The sequence below is a fragment of the Astyanax mexicanus genome, chromosome 8, assembly GCF_023375975.1.
Source record: "Astyanax mexicanus isolate ESR-SI-001 chromosome 8, AstMex3_surface, whole genome shotgun sequence".
NCBI lineage: Eukaryota > Metazoa > Chordata > Actinopteri > Characiformes > Acestrorhamphidae > Astyanax > Astyanax mexicanus.
In genome coordinates this window covers 42,069,616-42,092,432 of record NC_064415.1, presented here as the reverse complement: position 1 = coordinate 42,092,432, position 22,817 = coordinate 42,069,616, and the positions used below count along the sequence as shown (strand labels likewise).

General features: G+C 39.9%; 1 protein-coding gene across 4 annotated transcripts in view; it reads left to right on the top strand.

Moving 5' to 3' along the window:
* Positions 1 to 22,817, top strand: part of ralyl (RALY RNA binding protein like) — a 76,430-nt gene that overhangs the window by 32,164 nt on the left and 21,449 nt on the right. The window contains exon 1 of one of the 4 annotated variants that reach the window (XM_049483028.1): positions 11,513 to 11,767. The exons of the other annotated variants lie outside the window; for them this stretch is intronic. Coding sequence (XP_049338985.1) covers positions 11,704 to 11,767 — 64 coding nt within the window. The 5' untranslated portion in view covers positions 11,513 to 11,703. Of the gene's footprint in view, positions 1 to 11,512; positions 11,768 to 22,817 lie in introns of those variants that run through there. 4 annotated transcript variants of the gene reach the window in all.

The window sequence follows — 22,817 nt, the reverse complement described above, 5'->3', positions numbered from 1 at the left end:
GCGAGCCGACGTTAAAACAGATCTGGATATACAGCGATTTTTCGAAAAGGTAACGGAGCTTACCATGTAAACTGTGTAGAGATTATTTCTGATAGCTGCTTAAAAATAAACAAATCAAAACCCAAAGATCAAACCCTCTGTGAGATTTTGATAGTCATAGTGACTTGTAGACTAGGATTGCAGGATTACTGTATATATTATATTCCTTCAAATATTATATTCCTTCAATTATAATGAAGGAAAATTCTTTTAGCTAGCTTAACTAGTTAGCTAGAAGCTGGATGTAGTGGATAGACAGATTTCAGTACAGTACTTTATGTTGGTAGTTTAAAGCAGTTTCTTAACCCTGATCACTGCACTAAAATTGTGTGTTTTCACTGGATCCAGCTCATCAGCTAATAAACTCTCATTTATTGAGTTTACCTGTTAAAATCCCTTAGCCCCTTAGATTTACTAATGGAATATATCTGGTCTTTAATAAAAGCTCATGAAACTAACAGACTAGGAGGGTTTGGGTCATCTAAAGTTTATATTAACATCTGCCAAAAATCTCTATGAAACATAAGGTTACATTCTTTTAGGTAAAAGACCACCATTATAAGAAGTACTTTTAGTCAAAAAAAGGTGGCATAAATGTAAATATACAAATATACAACAGAATTGACATGCCAATACATAATAATAATAACAACAATAATTAGGTGATACCTCATCAGTTTTTTTCATATATGTATATAGATCAGACATTGCACACATATTTTTTAACAACAGTAAAGAATGGTTTATTTGTAATTAAAGGTAATTCCACAAATGTTGTTCTAAGAAACTAAAAGGTGGACTTTGATTCATATAAGCAGATGTGTCCCAACCCCCCCCCCCCCCCACCCAAAAACAAACCCGCTCCTACGCCCTTGGCTTCATCCATAATAAAGACTGAAATGTGACTCACATAATTTAGAATCTCTGGTAATAATTAGATTGTCCAGTCCGAATTGGGCTGCAAAGATTTGTTACCAAGTATTAAACATAGTGCTAATAACTTAAACATTTTTTTTAATCATATTAATCACGTCACCAAGTTTGGCCGCAACATTCTCCCATAGTTCACTTATTTTATAGAGCCAAGTGACAAATTAGCACTTCAGTGTTTTTAGTATTTTGTAATGTAAATACAGCATGGTTTACTACTAAATGAGTTCAGAATGTAGGTTACTTTATTTATGCTGATTATTTGGATGGAACTCTCTCTATCTCTTCTTCAGGATAAATCACAAAAAAACATTGTTGTGATTAATACAATCATTTTTAAGCGACTGACACCACTATGACACACAAAATGAAATTACATTTCATTTTGCCAATCCAACATTGATTATTTTATCAAATATTAAAAGCTTGCTCTTAAGAAGAGAAAAATTTTATAATCACGATTAATCAGCGAATCATGTTGCGATTATTTTATTTCATTTAATTCATTTTGATCATGCAAAATGAAAGAGATTATACAAAAATAACTGCAAATCCTTTAAGTTTAAAAGATTTACTCAATAATGCCTGATTTGTATTCTGTCACAAATAGTATGAGGCATGGAGTAGCAAAAGGTAGCAAAAATAGTTTAAATAAAACAAAATGCACAAAAATAAACAGTGTCAAAACAGGGCAGTATCAAAGGGCAAGACAAAAGCAAGTTTGGAAATACAAAAATAATTATACACAGGATAAACAAAGAGAATGAGAGAGAGAATCATTTTTTAAAAGACAAAACCAAATCAAATACTTGGCCATGTGAGTAAAGTGCATGGGTATATATAGTGCTAGAAACAGGTGAAATCAATAATCAGGTGATTATGCTCTGGAAAATGTCACGTGATCTGTGGAGTGAGAGTCCAGGGCATGCTGAGAGCTGGAATTCTATGATAATTGTTCAGTGCCAGAGGTTGGTTCCGTCATATTGTATCTGGAGTGATACAATAAAGTAATAAGTCCAAAAATAGCTTTAGCCACTTTTATTCAATAAGAATGTATCAGACAAAATGTTCTGGAGTTTAAAAAAAAAAACGAGTAAAAAGTCAATTAATTAATCCAAGACAAGACAATTAATCCAAGATTTGAGAGACTCAGTCTAAACACTGGATTGAGAAAAGTTTAATGCTTATTATTCTTTAACAGTCTATTATAAAATTAACCTGTTCATGAACAAAAACACAGAAGAAGCTCAATCACATTATTTTATGGTAGTTTAAAGAAACAACCATATATAAAAAAGAAGACTATATTTGCCATTTTTGTGATGGACAAACATGAGTATGCTCATTTACTCTATCTGTGCAAAACACACGCACGCACACACACACACATATGCAGTAGTGACCAAACATACCCTGCCGTTGGGCCTGGGGAGCACTAAAGATTGAGGGCCTTGCTTAGAGCCTCAGCATAAACATTTTGCCAAACCCTGGTACTGAACTCACAACCCTGTGGGTAATAACCTGATGCTGTCAGGAATTACTGAAAGTGTGTCACTGAAATAATTTGAAATTAAAGTGATACTGTAAAACGTAGACGAGTAGATGTAGCAAGTTTTGTTACAGCTCTGTTTAGGACAGGGTTGGTTAAAGTAGAGAACTCTTTGATTTTCAGTTCTGCAGTGCCCTCTACTGTCCAGAATTTGTACCTGATGTAAAACTTACTGCATAGAACACACCACCATGGGTGGTGAAGAAGGCACAACAGTGCCTCTACTTCCTCAGACAGCTGAGGAGGTTTGGTTTGAAATCCTGCATCTTCAGGTCTTTCTACACCTGCACTCTGGAGAGTATCACCACCTGGTATAAGAATAATAATAATAATAATAAATTTTATTTGTAACACACTTTACATTTGAGGAAAATCTCAAAGTGCTACAACGTAAAAGCATCACCATAAAAGATAAAACAAAAAAGGCAATCAACATGTTATTAAAAATCATATGTTCTGCTAAACAAAAATGTTTTGAGTCCTTTTTTAAAACACTTAGTCGTCTGGGGAGCCCTCAGATGGTCCGGGAGGGCATTCCATAGACGAGGGGCGACAGTGCAGAATGCCCGATCACCCATGGTGCTAAGCTTAGTTCTAGGTAGGAAAAGGCGATTTAAGTTTTTAGAGCGTAGGGATCGTGATGAGGTCAGCGGCGTAAGTAGCTCTTTCAGGTAGGGGGGGGCAGTGCCATAGATGCACTGGTGAGTAAGGAGAGAGACCTTGTATTCAATCCGAGCAGAGATGGGAAGCCAGTGAAGGGAATGAAGAATAGGGGTAATATGTTCGTATTTTCGCACCCTCATCAGGATCCTAGCAGCACTGTTCTGGATGTACTGTAGTCTCTGAAGGCTCTTGCTAGAAATCCCAGTGAGGAGTGCATTACAATAATCCAATCTAGAGGAGACAAAAGCATGGACCAATTTTTCAGCATCTGGTAAGGAAAGAGTAGAGCGAAGTTTGGCGATATTCCTAAGGTGTTGAAAGGAAATCTTGCAAAGGTGTTTGATATGGGCTTCAAAAGTAAGTTGGGGGTCAAATCTTACACCAAGATTTGTGACTGATGAAGAAAGAGGAATATTGTCATCGAAAAATGCAATGCTGGTTATGGATGATGACTGTATCTGATGTGGGGTGCCAACCAAGATGGCTTCAGTTTTGGCGCTGTTCAACTGGAGAAAATTGTGTTTCATCCACAACTTTATCTCTTCCAAACAGGCAGCAAGTGTTGATTGGGAGGTTGATGATGATGATGATGATGATGATGATGACGACGATGTTAATGAAGCTGCAGAGGAGTCTACTTTCATGTAAAGTTGTATATCATCAGCGTAACAGTGAAATGAAATTCCATAGCGACTGATGATATCACCAAGAGGGAGCATATATATAGTGAAGAGAATGGGGCCAAGAACTGACCCCTGGGGGACTCCACAGGTCATACTGTGTGTCTGAGACCTTGTATTTCCGATGGAGATGCATTGTGTTCTGTCAGTGAAATACGACGAAAACCATGCCAAGGCAGTGTCCGTGAGTCCAGTGGTGTAATGTAGCCGGTTTAGGAGTATTCCATGGTTCACAGTATCAAATGCAGCAGACAAATCAAGGAGGATGAGGAGGGAAGAGAAACCAGCATCAGCAGCCATCAGTAGGTCGTTTGTGACTCTGACCAAAGCTGATTCTGTGCTGTGAGCAGAGCGAAAACCAGACTGAAATTTCTCAAAAAGGTTATTGTGTTTTAGGTGGTCCTGGAGATGGGCAGCAACTACTTTTTCCAATATCTTGGAAAGAAAGGGGAGATTGGAAATGGGCCTGTAATTTGCAAACACTTCAGGATCCAGGGTGGGTTTTTTGAGAAATGGTCTGATTATGGCAGTTTTTAAAGGAGATGGGACATGGCCGGCCTGAAGAGAGTGATTTATTACAGTGGTGATCAGAGGACTTAGGGCAGACTTGTGTGTTTTCACTAGAGCTGTAGGAAAAGGGTCTAGAGCACAGGTGGAGGTTTTCATCCTGCTGATGATGTCTTCAACCACTTGCTGTGAGGCTTCCGGAAAACAGTTTAGAGGCTGAGAAACCTCAAACTGTGAATAGACAGTCTGCACAGGTAGAATGGAATCACTCAACAGGTCCGAATGAATGGAGTCAATTCTTGTTTTAAAAAAGGTCATGAAATTATTACAGTGTTCTTCTGTAATTTCTGTAGGTGAGGAGACTTGTGGTTTGAGAAGATGATTGACAGTAGCTTGGAGTTTCCTGGACTGTTTTTAATAATGTTTGAGTAAAACTGAGACCGAGCCTCTCTAAGGGATTTTGAGTAGGCCTTTTGATGTTCCCGATAAGCTAACTTATGAACAGTGAGGCCAGATGCTTTGTGACGTCGCTCAAGGACACGCCCAGCTGCCTCCATCTTTCGCAACTCGTTGGTAAACCAGGGGGCTGAGCGAGAAAAGGTGACAGTTCTGGTTTTGGTTGGAGCGTGAATATCCAACAAACTACTCAGAGACTTGTTATAAAAATCTACTGCATCATCAGCTGATGAAACATTTGCATTAAGGTGTTGAAGTTCAGCTGTCAGGGCTTCTGAGTTGATGTTCTTCAAGTAAATTTCACGCTTGGACTTTCTGAGGGACGGGGGGAATGTCAACTCCATGGAAACAGCCTGATGATCGGACACACGCAAGTCATATACAGATAAGTTGCCAACAAAGGCAGAGTCAGTAATCACCAAGTCAAGAGTGTGCCCCTTGGTATGTGTGGGGACATCAACAAGCTGTCTGAGATTAAAGCAGTCAAGTAACTGCAGAAATTCAACAGCAAGGCGGCATGAGATGTTGTCCACATGGATGTTCAAATCCCCAAGGATGATAGTGTTAGTAGAAACTGCACAAAATGATGAAAGCAGATTCTGTATCTCAGGGATGAAAAGTGGGTTAGGTTTGGGTGGACGATAAATGAGTAATATCTGCACAGCAGGGGAAGTTTTACATTTGAAGGCCAGGCACTCAAATGAGGTCGAAGCGCTTGTCCAAAATATGATCATGTATAAAACACGATTTGTTAGTCAGCGATTGTGCGTTTAGCTGTTCAATTTTAATATTGAATGGAGAAGTGTGCCTCTGAATTAACCGGAGTAGCTTAAAATACACTCCACGTTTTCTTTCCTGCTCCTGGGGTAGCGTTGTCATGGTAACGCCGATGCATTTAGCTGGAAGGGCAGCGGCATTCTGATGACGTGTTTGCGTTGCGACGGAACGCGCAGCTGACCAGAAAGATGGAATGGCGTGTCCAGAGTGAGAAAAAACTAACTTTCTCCGGGAGCTCCTATGAATGTATCGAGGCCGACGAAGTAGGCCTTTCAGCTCTTGAGCAGAAAGGTCTGCAGAGGGTGGTGTGTGCACTTACCGCTGTCTGAGGAAGTCTACAAGGTTCAAAAGTATGAATACGAGGACCAGCCAGTTCTGAGACAGCTTCTTTCCCCAAGTAGGACACTATTCCGCTCGTCTTACCTGTCCTATTTACACCTGTCCAAAAGCAGATTGACAGAAATCTAATAATCAAACTAAAGATCAATTAAAGATCAAGCCTCCTGTGATCAAGCCAAAGGCTTGAAAAAATTGCAAGAAAAAATCCCTCAATATTAACATCAGAACTTATTTATTTGTGTACGTGGATTTAAGGTTTATTCAGCATTGATTCAATATTTTTTTAAGTGATATATATATATATATATATATATATATATATATATATAAAATATTTAAAAATAATAATAATAATAATGAATTTGTATATAATTTTAAGATTATTTATATATATATATATATATATATATATATATATATATATATATATATATATATATATACGTATGTATATATATATATATATATATATATAAATGTACTTATTCACTCACATTAAATATTTATATTGTGTGTGTATTCTATTCTTAGAGTACTGTTTTTACAGTGTAGAGAAACATTTCAATAACAATAACAATAATAATAATAATAATAATAATAATAATAATAATAATAAATTTTATTAATATATATTTATACATTAGTATTAATAATAATGAGAAAAAAATGTTTTTTTTTATTCAGTATATTATTCAGTATATTAAACGTACATTATTATAATCAGAATTGTGTCAGCATTGTGTAATCCTTTAAGGAAGCTTCAACCAGCATTTAAAACAGGTTGATTTAATTTGGGTGTGACATCATGATGATCCACTAGAGGGAACCAATCACCATCTTAAATACTGTTTTAAAAGATGAATCGTGTGGAACCAGAAGAGGTTCTTCTATATCATTAAAGAACTGATTGTAGTTTCTTTGTTGTTGTTTTTTACCAGTGGTTGAGTTGTGTGCTTTTGCTGGAACCACTTCTGTAACACTTAAACTGGTCCTTCTACAGTTTACTGTAGTTTTGTACTGCAAATTTACCCACAATCCTTCTGCAACCCACTTTAACAAAGCAATCTTTTAATTGAGTCTTCTACTAAAGCCACCAGAGTATGATGCTTTTAGTTTCACATTTACATTTTCAATTCCACCTTAAAATAGTGCACACAATACACTGAGTCTGTAAAATATGTAGATTATAAGCTTCATACGTTTCTGCTTATGTTGCGCAGAAATCATAAACAGTCTACTGTATTTTTCACACTATAAAACGCACTTAAAATCCTTTTTTTTCCCCAAAATCTTCAATGCGTCTTATAATCCGGTGCGCCTTACCTTATTTTTCTTTTTTTCACTTTTCTTATTTCTTTTTTCACTTTTCTTATTTTCAAAATATTAATAAAAATGACTCAGCATGATGGGATTCAAAATATGAACAGGGTTAACAAGGGACAATTCACAATTCAATACAGTATTTAATTCATTCAACACAGTATTCAAAACCTTTAATACAATATGGATCTATTTACCTGACAAAATATTTAACATTGTTAAGTTTTAGTTTATGATTATAGTTATTGTTTTTTCCCTAAACTATTGTTTATCAATTATTTATATAACAAAGTTTAAATGTTGAGCCTCTCTCAATCAGACAGTGAAAAAACATGGAATTCAGGTTAAAAAGGTGACATTTGCTATTTTTTGCTTCTCAATGATCCTATTACAAGAGCCAATAGTTAATTTTATAGGGGTAAATTAAATGGTGTGACAGCACAGCCGGCTCAAGGCATACTCAAATTATGCGACTGCTTAGGGCCCTAACACCACCAGGGCCACCCCAAGATCACCATGACATCATGATAAAAAAAACATATTTTTTAAAATAACATTGAATAATACAAATGAAATGGTATTACACACATAAAAATGTATTTATTATTATTATTATTATTATTATTATTTTCAAGTATATTTCAAGGCAAACCAATATGAAAAAAATATATTCCTACTGTTGGATTCTCACTGTAGGGGAAACGCAGCTAGGCACCATCTGAAAAAAATATGTGCTGGATTTACTAAACTTTCCAAGGAAACGACTGCAACTTGTACAAAACACAACAGCACAAATTTTAAAGTGGCAGTCCATATTATTTTGTTTCTAAACTGAAGCATAAGCATTTCTGAGTGGAGAAGGGATAAAATATTGTGTTTAATGATACCAGTGTGCTGGAATGACCATCCCTGCTAAGCCTAATCTATATGTTCCAAAAACTGGGGTTTTGGGTCGTTTTTCTGGCCACGTCACGCGTCCCTACGTACTTACATCACATGTACAGCTTCTAAAAGAGGATCCAGCTCATTTTGACTGTACGTTCACACTCTTGCCTGCAGTGATGCAAAGCATTTTTTGCTCCACCTCCCACTGTTCTCTATGGAGAGCGGTGGCAGCAACGGCAAAAAACCAACAATACTCAGCAAGGTGAGTGTGTAGTAAAGGTCTATTTACATGGGTGTACACAGTAATCAATATTCAGGCAACTGGCTTCCTGTAGGTGCTGTGTCATGACATGTGATCGTGAGAGGGAGTGACATCAGTTTGTGTTGCATTCTGGGTATCGTAGACTGGAGATCACAGGTAGAGCTGAGTGTGGGAGAGACAGAAGTGCTATCAGTAGGTGTGACAAAAATACTGTGATTCTGCGATACTTAATTTATCGCTGGACAGTTCTCTACATGGCATCTGTGTTACCAACTTCTGGAGAAATTGACAACCAATATTCTTCACTAGAGGTTTAGCCCGTTCATTTGATTTGCTAAACATATTGTACCGCAAATGAAAGCGGTGTGTGTCACGTCCTTGTCCTGTCTCTTGTCAGCCTCCATGTTTTTCCCCTCCTTTGTTTGTTGTCCTAGCTCAGAGCACATGGCTCTCTGTGTCTTTCCTTGTCTCTGCCCATGTCTTCAGTGCTCCACCTGTGTTTATTTGTAGCTCCGCCCCCTCATTACCTGTCCCCAGATGTTTCCCTTTTTTCTGTTCCCTCCAAGTGTATTTTAACCCCTGTGTTTTTAGTTACGTTGTCTGGTTTTGTATGTGTTTGCATTTGTTCAGCTTGCGTGTGGTTTCTTTGTTGTTTCAGTTTTTGTTTTGTTTTATGATTTGTTTGTTTGTTTATTGTTAATAAATATACTTGCATTTGCGTCTGCCTCCACGTACTCTCCTTGCTGCACCCTAACAGAAGATCCACCAGGACGTGGCGGGTGAGCCCTGGTCCAGCAGCTTCAGCTGTTCTACTCTTTGCAAGCGGTACCAGCCATCCTCCTGTGTTTCCCGGTGGTGGTGTCTGCTTGTCTTCTGTGCCAGCGGTACCTGTTGCTCCAGTGTTTGATTCATTTTCCCACGTCCTCAGCTCCTGCCGTGCTTGCTCTTGCAGCTCCTGCCGCCTTCTGATTGTCCTCGCCATGCTTGCTTTTGCTGTCCTTGGCACGCCTGCTCTGGACACACTTACTGTGCCTGCACCAGCTGTACCTGCCACGCCTGCACCAGCTGCACCCACCACGCCTGCACAAACTGTACCTGCCATGTCTGAACCAGCTATACCTACCGCACTTGCACCAGCTGTACCTGAGACTGTCTTGTTCATGTTTGCTCCAGGGCCAGCAGTGCCCACTGCTCCTGCTTCAGTATTAATGGCTCCTGTCGTTGCTCCTGCTCCTGCTCCCTCTAGTGAAAGCAGTGCCAACCGCTCCGGCTCCAGTGCCAGCAGTTCCTGTCGCTCCTGCTTCAGTGCCAGCAGTGCCCGCTGCTCCTGCTTCAGTGTTAGTGGCTCCTGTCACTGCTCCTGCCCCAGTGCCAATGGTGCCCGCCATTCCTACTTCAGTGTTGACATCTCCTGTCACCACTTCTGCTTCAGTGTTCGTGGCTCCTGACTCCACTCCTGCTCCAGGGCCAGTGGCTCCTGTGTCAAGTCCCTTGTCTAATTATCATCAATGTCTACAGTCCAATTTCCTTGTTCTGTCTTTGTCCCATGTCCAGTTCCCAGTCTCTTCTGTCTAGTCTTTTGCACCAATTTCTCTCCTGTTCAGTCTCATATCCAGGCTCCAGTCTAGTGCTATGTCCAGTCTCATGTCCAGTCCCTGGTCTCGTCCTATGTCCAGTCTCATGTCCAGTCCCCGGTCTTGTCCTATGTCCAGTCTCATGTTCAGTCCTTTGTCTCATCCTGTATGCAGTCTCATGTCCAGTCCCCGGTCTCGTCCTATATCAAGTCTCATGCCCAGTCCCCGGTCTCGTCCTGTGTACAGTCTCATGTTCAGTCACTGGTCTTATCCTATGTCCAGTCTTATGTCCAGTCCCCGGTCTGATCCTATGTCCAGTCTCATGTTCAGTCCTTGGTCTCATCCTGTATGCAGTCCCCTGTCCATTTTCTCTTCTGTCCTGTCTCATGTCCTTTCTGGCCCCTCTCCTCTTCTGTTTCCTGGGGTCCTGTTTTACGTGGCCCAGGACTTGCTTGTTTGGAGGGGCTACTGTCACATCCTTGTCCTGTCCCTTGTCATAGCACATGGCTCCCGTGTCTCTCCTTGTCTCTGCCCATGTCTTCAGTGCTCCCACCGGTGTTCATTTGTAGCTCTGTTCCCTCATTACCTGTCCCCAGGTATTTCCTGTTCCCTCCATGCATATTTAAGCCCCTGTGTTTTCAGTGTTAGGTTGTCAGGTTTTGTATGTATTTGCGTCACTTACAGGTTACGTGTGGTTTCTTTGTTGTTTCAGTTTTTGTTTTATGGTTTGTTTGTGTATTATTAATAAATATACTCACATTTGCGTCCACCTCAATGTCCTCTCTTTGCTGCACTCTGACAGTATGTTATATCGCAATATTGATATTTTGTACAATCCTTAGTAGGTGCTCTGTGGACTTTGCAATGACTGTGTTGTTTTTGATATTTCTTATTTTTATATTTTAATATCTAACCTCTCAAACAAATCAGTGTAAAAAATTAAGCCCAACATATTTATATCAGTCATGCCCCAGTGATAATTATTATTGTTATTATTGTTTTTTTTTTAGAATACGCTGTTAGCAAATTAGCAAAAGCCACGTTGAGTCCGAGTTGGTTAAAAGAGCAAAACTGTAAAAAATATCAGCAGTTCCTGTGTGATTATAATTAAACACCCCTGCTCATTGAATCCCTTTGAATGAAATTAAAAAGCTGACTCAAAATTTTATGCTGAATATTTTTAGATATCTTATCACTTAGGAAGCGCAGAATCTGGGCCTATCTCTTCTGAAATATTGAAGAATGGAGCAAAAACCTCCTTAAATTTTAACTTTAGTCTATTTATAATTTAGTCTATTTATAATTAATATAATAATTATTTATAATTATAATTATTTATAATTAATATAATAATTATTTATAATAATAATCTAACTCGTGTTGCTCATTGAGCAGCTTATTTAAATGAGTATCTCTGAAAGGAAAAAGGGGAACAATGAGAAAAGGTCGTTTCGGTATATCTCCAAGTACACAAAGCTTTTAAAGGCTGCTCCAGGCTCAGCCAATTCCTAATTGACAATTCACTCGCCTGAATTATTTATGAGTCTATTACGGATCTGACGGCACCCCTGTTGCAGCGCCAGTGGTACAGTCTGGAGTAGTGCCTGCATGCGTCTGTGTACATTTTTAGCTCTGTTCAATCAGTCTCTCCAGGAGTTGGTACCTGAGACCTGGGCTCCACAGCAAAAAGGCCACTTAAGCAATTTTGCCTGAAGGAAAATCATGCACAGCCTGCTGGATGTGTACGGAAGAATGCCGTATAAAGGCAAGCGCCGCAGTCAGAGATGTGAGTAGTGACTATTTAACCTGAGATTGTATTATGGATTATATGGTACAGTGATGCTTTAATTGTTTTGCTTATTTGTTACAGAATTTGCTTGCTTTAGAAGATTACATAATTTTTTGTCTGTCTTTTTCCAATCTAGTTGTCAGAGTTTTTTTTTTTGTGTAAAGAATTTTGTGTGAACTGTTTTTGAGTTTTCTATTTGTTAATAATAGAAAAATGTAAGTGTGTCTATTAAAAAAAAAACATATGTAAGCACATACTTGTGAAGATGCATGGATGCACCATGCAATTCAGAACAAACAGATGTAATGCTGTCTATGGCAGCAAGTGAGTTGCATCAGTGAAGCAACAGTTTTCAGCAGCTGTGGAACTGGTGCACCGGTGCTAACTGTGTGATGGAATCTCAGTTTGAATTTCTCGGCAGTGGAAAATTTATACTGCAATATTTTTTTTTTAATACAAGCTTATAAAAAAACATGTGGACATATGCATTTAAATAAGAGCTGCATGATATTTTTTTCTGCGCTATATATTGCAATTATTAGAAATCTACAAGAATATACAAGGGACTTATACCACATTCAATGATTAGAGTCAATGAACCTACATCCCCATCCCCATTATATAAACAGACTCACTTACTCACTCACTCATCATCAACCGCCTTATTCGTTTAGGGGGGCGGGGGGCTGGAGCCTATCCCAGCTGGCATTGTGCGGAAGGCAGTATACATCCTGGACAGGCTGCCGATCCATCGCAGGGCAGAATTAATAGACTGTCCTGTCATAATATGATTTTTAAGTCAGCTAAACAAATCCATATATTTGAATTGCACAATAAAAAATCTGAGAGTAATTGTATATAATCTTAACCAACCTGAGCCCTAATTAAGGCCATGCCAACTTCTTGTACTTCCAGGCTGACTTCTCTAAGGTATGCACGTATATAAAACGTATTGGCTGACTGCCTGTCCTTAATGTAATAGGATGTAAAAGCAAGTTATCATTTTCTGTGTTGGTAAGTGTGATGATTTTTGACAACCTCAGTGTATTACTGTTGTTTGTATTTGCCTATATGTTAGCAGATACTTTTAACCAGGCGTGCTTTAGAGGTTAGATCGGGCCCAAAAAATCCGACCCAACCCAGCCCGAGCCCGTGCACGTTCTGCCCGAGCCCGACCCAACCCACCCCATAAACTGGCTGTTTTCAGGCTGTTTAAATGAGCGAAATATAATCAGAATTATGTTAATTAACACTGTAACATAGAAGCATAGAACTATTATTTAATTAAAATTATTTTTTAAGAACAGCTACAAACCGTGCTGCAAGTCAAACGCGGAGGCGTTCACGTGCGTTCACGTGCGCCCAGAGCTACGTGATTATAACATTTTTCATTTTTATTATAGTTTAATTTTATTTTGTTTTTCTTTTTTCTTCTACAGTTCAATAAGTTTTAATTTGTTTTTAGGGTGGGCTTGTAGTTTTTATTAGTTTTCACACATCTCATCAGAGAGATTAATCTAAACAAACGAGAGAGAGAGAGAGAGAGAGAGAGAGAGGGAGGGAGAGAAAGAGTGAGAGTGATTTCTAGTATAAGCTACTCACAGGTAAAGGTTCTCACACACTGTATTTCCTGTTTCTTTTTCATCTGCCTCGCGCTCATATTGTAATCCCATACAGAATTCTGCAGTTTCTCAGTGTTTTCTGTCGTATTTTGCGTCTAGCGCGAGCGGTTAGGACCTGGCGTCCACATGTGTGGACTTCACATTTTGGGTTGTCTAGACCACAACAATAAATCTTTCTCTACAAGGGTCTGGTGTCCTCTTATGAAGCAATTATACTGTCACCTAGTGGTGGCAGAAGAGTTTAACACCTTAGAGTTTCGATTCAAGATGGCTGACAACACACCCAGAAGTTCAGATGGGAACTCCCGATACAAACATCGACCAGGTAAAGAAATTGATCAGATTTTGTGGCTGATTCTTGATCAGATATGTATAAAAGCATTCAATGTTTGTTATGAAAGTCAAATTTTACAAAAGTTAGCAACTGTAACGATTTACCATGTCGCTAAACATGATGTCCACATATGTGGACTTGCGGACTTAGTTTTGTTAGTTTAGTTGAAAGGGCGTCATATATGCTAACAACATAATGTAAGAATTAAATTGTATTTTGTAATGTTTTAGGTAGAAAAAAGTTGTTTACTACAGTACAAGCAGATCTAGCATGTTTTATAAGTAAATCTACATCTCTCTTAGTTTTGTTAGTTTTTTACAAGCAGATCTAGCATGTTTTATAAGTAAATCTACATCTCTCTTAGTTTTGTTAGTTTTTTACAAGCAGATCTAGCATGTTTTTTATAAGTAAATCTACATCTCTCTTAGTTTTGTTAGTTTAGTTGAAAGGGCGTCATATATGCTAACAACATAATGTAAGAATTAAATTGTATTTTGTAATGTTTTAGGTAGAACATTTTTTACTTCAGTACAAGCAGATCTAGCATGTTTTATAAATAAATCTACATTTTTTTTACATTTTTCTCATGATTTTATTTTCCAGAGCGGTATTCTCTGTCACAAGCACTGGAGTTACTGGAGTTAATGGGTGATGACAACTCAGAGGTGGAAGATTTGTCAGACATCGACGATCTCGTGGGGGATACTGACTATCAACCCCCACAACAGGTGCCAAGCAGCAGTGAGGAGGACAGTAGTGGGTGTGAGGACCCCATTCCACAACCCTCTCAGCCTACCAGGGGACGTAAACGTCACCGTGATGAATATGAAGGATATCGCTCCGATCGTGACATTGCCAGATCACGGCCTTCTAGACGTCACTCTCGGACACAGCAAGATGCGGCTGATGTCTCAGACAATGTCCCTGAAGAGACAACACCAGGACCAAGCCATCAAGAACAGGTCAAAGAGGGGCGTGGGATGCGATGGCGGGCTTCTCCACTAACACCAAATCAAGCCCAGTTTGAGCATGAGGAGGAAACTGTGCAGAACAGAGAAAACTGGACCCCACTGGACTACATAGAACAGTATATTGATAAAGATTTAATGAAAATGATAGCAGATTGTTCTAATGCTACATCACTGTCTAGAAGTGGGGCCCCACTCAACACATCAACTGATGAAATTTATCATTTTTTTGGTGCCTGTATTTTGATGTCTTGCGTACCCTATCCTGCAATCAGGATGTACTGGTCCAAAACAACAAAACTGCCCGCCATCACTGAAAAGTTCACACGTGACAGATTTTTCAGACTGAGGCGATCACTCAAAGTGCTCATTGATGATGATGTTCCAGAAGATCTGAGAGAGTGTGATAAATTCTGGAAGGTGAGGCCTTTTCTGAACCGCATTCTGAAAGGCTGCAAATCTCAAGCTCGACCACAATGCGTTTCCATTGATGAGCAGATGATTCCATTCACAGGAGCTTGTCCATGGCGACAATATCTGCCAATGAAACCAAATCCAGTTGGCATGAAAAATTTTGTGTGTGCAACAGCAGATGGTATTGTGCTGGATTTTGACATTTATCAAGGTGCAGATGCACTCCTTGAGCAGGTTGAACAACCAGGGGATCTGGGTTTGGGAGGCTTGGTGATAGATCGTCTGTCTCAAACTCTGCATCCTAATACAAACATTTACTGTGATCGGTTCTTCACATCCATCCAAGTCATGGAACATATGATGAAGAAGCAGATGCATGTAACTGGTACAGTTATGAAGAATCGGGTCAATGCAGCAGTACAGAAGCTACCAACTGACAAAACAATGAAAAAGGATGGAAGAGGTACTCAGTTACCACTGAGGATGGAAAGATTTGCGTGGTGAAATGGTATGACAATAAACCAGTGTTGATGATGTCTTCTGTTCATGCTAGAGAGCCAGAAGACAACTGCCAGAGATGGAACAAAAAGCTGAAACAATATGTGACCATCTCGCGACCAAATATCATCCGTGAATACAACTCCAAGATGGGTGGAGTTGACCTTGCCGATAGAATGATGAGTTACTATCGCATGAGTGGCCGTACATAGAAATGGACACTGCGGATGCTGATGCACTTTACCGATCTGGCTTTATCCAACAGCTGGCTACTGTACCGCAAAGACCTGACTGTATGTGGCACGCTAAAAAAGAACATCATGCAGTTCCTTGAATTTCGAATGGAAGTGGCCATGACATTCTTGGCTCAGCATGCCAATGACAGCTCTGACTTTTCAGAAGAGGATGACCCAGTCGTGTTATTCCAAGGGAAAAAGCGTCCAGTGAAGGCAGTGCCCCATGTCTCATTCCGCAGAAGGGCCAATGCACATCTGCCAGAGATGGTAAACATGAAGAATGCAGCGCGCTGCAGAGCAAAAGGCTGCTCAGGGAAAACTCGAGTGCAGTGTGTTACATGCAAGGTATTTCTCTGCTTACAGGGAGATCGCAACTGTTACACAGCATTTCACACATAAGTGTAAACACATTCCCACAGGGAAAAAAGTTTCAAGTAGCAGTATTGGAACGTAAATGAAATGTTTCATGCATCACGCAATTTTTCAGAAATAAAAAAAAAACTAAATACAAATAAAGTAAATACAAATGTTCTTTTTTTTACTTTGTCTTCATGTTGAAGCAGCACTTCAAATGTTTCATGCAATGTTAATGCAATTGTTCAGAAATAAAAAAAAACAGTAAAACAGTAAATACAAATTTAATTTTTTTTTACTTTGTCTTCATGTTGAAGCAGCACTTCAAATGTTTCATGCTTCATGCAATGTTAATGCAATTGTTCAGAAATGTAAATGAACACTAAATAGAAAATGTTTGTTTTTTTCTTTGTTATTTCTTCATGTTGAAGCAGCACTTAAAATGATCCATATTGCTCAGAGGGGCACAATTGTTGTTTCTACTTTTGTTTTGCACTCAGGCAAAAAATGCTGCTGTGTTCAGGCATAAAATAAATGTTTTGCACATCATTACTAATTGTGATTTCATTGTGTTTTATCGAAATATAAAACTAAAGTCCTCATATGTGGACATCATTTTTCTAAGAAACTACATCATGTAAAAAGATAATTCTTTGTTTTTACACTAATCAGGTGCCAATTAGCCCACATAGCAAAGAGAAATAAAAAATGCATGCCATGCAAGAGTTCAGGTCTTAGGAGGTTAAACGAGAACAAACGCCACGGACCACGAGGTGCCGTTCGCTGCTGCTGCTGTGCCATATCCGACTCCCTGCTGAATCCGACTCCGCTTCCCAAACAGAATCGCCACAACACCGCCCGCTGTACAAGTCCGCTGTACAACAGCGCTTATAAATGAATTAAACACGAAAATGAGGGTATTCTATCAGTAATTTCAGTTTGTTTTAGTTAGTTTTATAAACAAACAATACAGTTCCAGTTAGATACGCTTTTTCCTTTTAATTACTTTTTATATTTTTTATTAGATTCAGTTAACACAAATGTTTTGTCACTTTCAGTTTTCGCTATTTCGTTGCCTACATCTCGGACTATTTTCCGGAGCCCAATGCGACCCGACCCGAGGAATGTGGTGGAAAATCTCGGCCCGATTTCGGGGGGGTCCTCTGGTCACGTCAAAAACAGTTTTACTTTCACTTTCTGTTTTGTTTTTTTTTGCATGCCAAATGTAGACTTTCAGCAAATTCACTTTGAAAACATGTGTTTAATTAGTCACTTATTTACCTATCAACACAGGTGACTAGTGATCCATATATCTTAAAGTGGCAGTCTGTATTCTTTTGTTTTTTATCTGAGAGCAGAAGCATTTCTGAGTGGAGAAGGAATAAAATATAGTGTTTAATGGTATCAGTGTGCTGGAACAACCATCCCTGCTAATATGCCTGCTCATATATTCATTCTAAAAACTGGGAAGTCGGGTCACTTTTCATGGGAGTTCTTCTGGCCATGTCACGTGTTTTTACGTACTTACAGTACGTCACATATAGAGCCTCTAAAAGAGGATCTGGCTCAGTTTTACTGAACGTGAGCAGCTGGTGGAGCAATGGAGACTTCAGAAGGGGAAACTCAGTAGCTCATTCATTTACACTGACAAAACTGACAAACGTATATAATAACTCTCTCTGAAGACATTTCCCTCAGCAGTTTCTGACTGAGCGTGCTCTCTTTCTCTGATTGAACATAACCTGGAATCGGATTCATCCGCTCTGAAAGGAGACGGCATCACACCCGCCCAGTTTAAAATGATTCCTCCGCACGCTCGGTGCAATTACCCATTCTCACCAGAGAGGGACGATTTGTGACTCCAAAACTTGAATCCGTTCTATTCACTGAGTTTGCGAAGGTATCCCGTTAACGTGATTGAGCTGATATGTCAGCTTTATTTAACCCTTGTGTTGTCTTGCAGGTCAAAAGTGACCCGTTACCATGTTTAGCTGTAGAAAAAAATACCTTATTAATTATCTTTTTCCAACTTGAAATTTTATGACTTTTCCTAAAGGCAACCCGTCAACCCGGCTCTGCTGCCCAGCTTTCACCAACATGTGGATTTTCCAACCCGTGGAGCTAACCTGCTCGATTGTGTGTATACTAACATTCCCCAGCATACAGACAGCTCATCAGACGTGCCAAATCAGAGAAGAAGCAAGTTACAACCTGGCCTCCAGGAGCCATCTCTGCTCTTCAGGACTGTTTTGAGCACACTGACTGGGACATGCTCAGAGAAGCTGCTACTTCTGATGACTCCATCAACCTGGAGGAGTACACAGACTCAGTGACTGGCTACATCAGCAAGTGCATTGAGGATGTTACTGTCTCCAAAACCATCACAACCCGCCCCAACCAGAAGCGGTGGATGACTGCAGAGGTGCGTGTGCTGCTGAGATCCCGAGACAAGGCCTTTAAGTCAGGGGACAGGGCTGGCCTCCGAACAGCTAGAGCCAAGCTCTCCCGGGGGATCAGAGAGGCAAAGCGCACCTACGCAAAGAAAATCCACGCCCACTTCCAGGACATGTGGCAGGGCATCCAGACCATCACCAACTACAAGTCACCCTCCCCTGCTTGTAACAGTCATGCCTCCCTTCCAGATGCACTGAACTCCTTCTACGCAAGGTTCGAAGCACAGAACTACATGACAGCAAGGAAGACTACACCTCCTCCAAACGACCAGGTACTGTGCCTGTCCTCAGCTGATGTGCGGAAAACTCTACTCAGAGTCAACCCACGGAAAGCCCCAGGACCAGACAGCATAACTGGCAGAGTGCTCAGAGGATGTGCAGAACAACTCACGGATGTTCTCACGGACATTTTCAACATCTCTCTGAGTACTGCAATCGTGCCGACGTGCTTCAAGACGACCACCATCATCCCTGTGCCGAAGAAGTCTCAAGTGTCCTGCCTTAATGACTACCGTCCCATTGCACTTTCTCCCATCATCATGAAGTGCTTTGAGAAGCTGGTCATGAGGCACATCAAAAACCAGCTCCCGTCCTCACTGGACCCTCTGCAGTTTGCGTATTGTCCAAACAGATCAACAGACGATGCCATCTCTACTGCGCTCCACCTGGCTCTCACCCACCTGGACAACAAAGACTGCTATGTTCGAATGCTGTTCATCGACTTCAGTTCAGCATTCAACACCATCATCCCTCAGCATCTGATAGGAAAACTGAGCTTGCTGGGCCTGAACTCCTCCCTCTGCAACTGGGTTTTAGACTTCCTGACTGAGAGACCACAATCAGTCAGGATTGGAAACAACACCTCCAGCACCACCATACTGAGCACTGGCACCCCCCAGGGCTGTGTGCTCAGCCCACTGCTGTTCACTCTGCTGACTCATGACTGTACTGCAAAGTACAGCTCAAACCACATCATCAAGTTCGCTGATGACACAACTGTAGTTGGCCTCATCAGCAAGAACGACGAGTCAGCATACAGAGAGGAGGTGCAGTGGCTGACGGACTGGTGCAGAACCAAGGAGATGGTTGTTGACTTCAGGAGAGCTCCAGGTGTCCACCACCCGCTGAACATCAACGGCTCTGCTGTGGAAATTGTGGATAACACCAAGTTCCTCGGTGTTCACATTGCAGGGAACCTCACCTGGTCCCTCAACACCAGCTCCATAACCAAGAAAGCCCAGCAGCGCCTCTACTTCCTGCGGAGACTGAGGAAAGCACATCTCCCACCCCCCATCCTCACCATGTTCTACAGAGGCACTGTAGAAAGCATCCTGAGCACCTGCATTACCGTCTGGTTTGGGAATTGCAACACTTCAGACCGCAAGACCCTACAGCGGATAGTGCGGACAGCTGAGAAAATCATCGGAGTCTCTCTTCCCTCCATCACTGAGATCTACACCACATGCTGCATCCGCAAAACCAACAGCATTGTGGACGACCCCACCCATCCCTCACACGGACTCTTCGCTCTGATGCCGTCCGGCAGAAGATACAGGAGCATCCGAGCCTCCACTACTAGACTCTGCAACAGCTTCATCCACCAGGCAGTCAGACTTCTCAACGCACAGAGACAGAACTGAACTATACACATGTGCACACACACACACACAATAAAATCATTATTGCAATAAATACTGGGACAATTTTCATTAGTTATCATGACAGGCCTACACCGACAATAACTTTTGCTTTTAACCTCTTAACACACCCTGGCCCGCCAGCGGGCCAGAAAAAAATAATATTTAATATCTGTCTGTGTTTATGAATAATTATAGGTTCAATATAGACACCCAATATGTCATTTTAAAGCTTAGAATCTCTGCTTTTCGATTATCTAGCTGAATTAGCTGTACCTCCTTTCAAGAAATAAACATTTAGGGCGAAATATGCCTTGCTTATGATAATTATGAATCATAAGCATTTGTGTTTTTCGTACGTCCATATTTGATCGAAAGGCAGAAAAAAAAAAAAATTAAAGGCTCCACCAAGTCCCGCCTACTTCCTGACAGAGCAAAGGCTACTGGACACGTTGATATGTAATTGAGCTCTGTCAGCCAACCAGGTGCCGAGTTCTGCCAGCTAAAATGCGAGCTGGGGGCTGGTCGGCCACAGACTCTGACTCTCAGAGAGTTCCCACTGGGCAGGCAGAGCTCTGTTGAAGAGACACCGCAATTTTCTGTTTCTATAGGAGTAAAACATACAAAAACAGCCTCTTTACTGCAAAATGAGTTATAAAAGTGGTAGTTTTTATTCATATAAAGTTTCCAGTCCTTTGGAGAAAGAAAGGACCATACCAGGTTCAGAGCTCTACATTATGAAACCAGTAAAAGGGAGCAGTTTATAATTTTATATGATGATTGTAAACACATTATAGCAAAATGTAGAGCTGCCAAAACACTTCTTCCATATAAATAGTTCATTTTATGTGTATAAAAATTAAAATAGAAAATCTGAAAAGCGCCTAAAAAATGTCCTGTTTTTTTTTACCATATTTTGGCCTTTACATGTTCAATTGAATAATTAAAGTGTGTAAATGAATTGTGGCTTCTAAGTGATATTAATTCATAAAATTGCCTTAATTCATACAATTATTCAAATGTGAGTATGTAATTTCAGGCGGAAATTGGTAATAATAGGCTTCGCGCTTAAGAGGTTAAAAACATCCAGATTTGTGTGGATGTTGTTTAATTTGACAGCTGGATTTCTTCAAAATGTAGGAGTTTGAGTTGGCCGCAAAACTCAAAAATCTTGTGCAGCAAGTTGCCTTAAAATTTTGCGATTTCTCAACATTTGATTTTTACAGTGTAATTCATTCTGCACATCCAGTACTGGAGTGAAATAAATGGTAGTGGGCAAATATAATCTATAGATGTATCATGGTGAGTGAGAACTGTGTAAATCTTTCCTTTTGTATTAAGCAGCAGAAAATCTTAAACATAACTTGGCATTGCATCAGACTTTGCACATTATGCAATGTGACTACTGTGCATACACAAATTGTGATAACGATGCCAAAACAATATATTATGCAGTGCTACTCATACAAATACAACTTGTCCTGCATCATGTATTTACTGTAATTCTATGCAATTCACTAGGATATAAATGACTAATATGGCAGCATTGCTGTTGTTATTGTCTTTGGGTCCTGTATTATGTAATGTCAGATTATAGATTTACTGCATTAGCAGTAACTCTTATAAAAAGCATCTCCGTTTTAATGGGTGTTTTTTGGTGTGAAGCAGGCGGATCAAAGTTGCTGTGGGTTCAGGGAGTGTGTGTGTATGACGCAGCAGGATGATACGCTGCACTGAAAGTGAATGTGACGGTCCTCCCTGAGGGTACGGACTGTTGCAAACAGTTGCACGCTCCAGTGTCTCAGTTACATCATGGGGAAGCAAAAGGAGAGAAAAAACATACAGCATAATATATGATAATTAGGCCCTCATTAGGGAAAGGGACTGTTCTGTCTGGTAGGAAGAGGAAAGTACATGCATACAGTAAGTGAATAAGTTGAGGGGTTGAAGAGATCTTGATTAAATCTTTTAAATATGGAAAATTTTGTGTACTGTCTATTTTAGTACATAAATACAAATGACAAATTAACAAACTAACAAATAAATGAACAAGAAATCACATTTGATCTAAAATAACCAGTTTATAGCAAAGCAGGTTTTAACCAGTTTATAGCAAAGCATGTTTAATAACAGCCAGCATGCTAATGGTGGTAAAACATTGTCTAGACTGGTTCGAGATGTGCATGAGCTCTGAGTGGGTTTGTACTTGTGGTACTTGCATTAATGACTTTTATTTTGAAACAGTCTGTTTTTTTAGCTTGTTTGTGTCAGTGACTGATGACGACAGAGCTCAATCCCCATTGGCTGGAAATTCCCTTCACACACCTGTGACGCTGTTTCTGTTCATTCTAAAACTATAAAAAATAATATAAATATCTCTTCAACTAAATAATGTACATCATAATGATCTTGTGATTATCTTTGTGCCATTCATCATGTTATCAATGTAAAGCACTAAAATTCCTTTTGTATTTTATATCCAACTTTTTCTCTAAATTAGTTAGGACTCTCCAGAAGGAGTATTTTCTTCT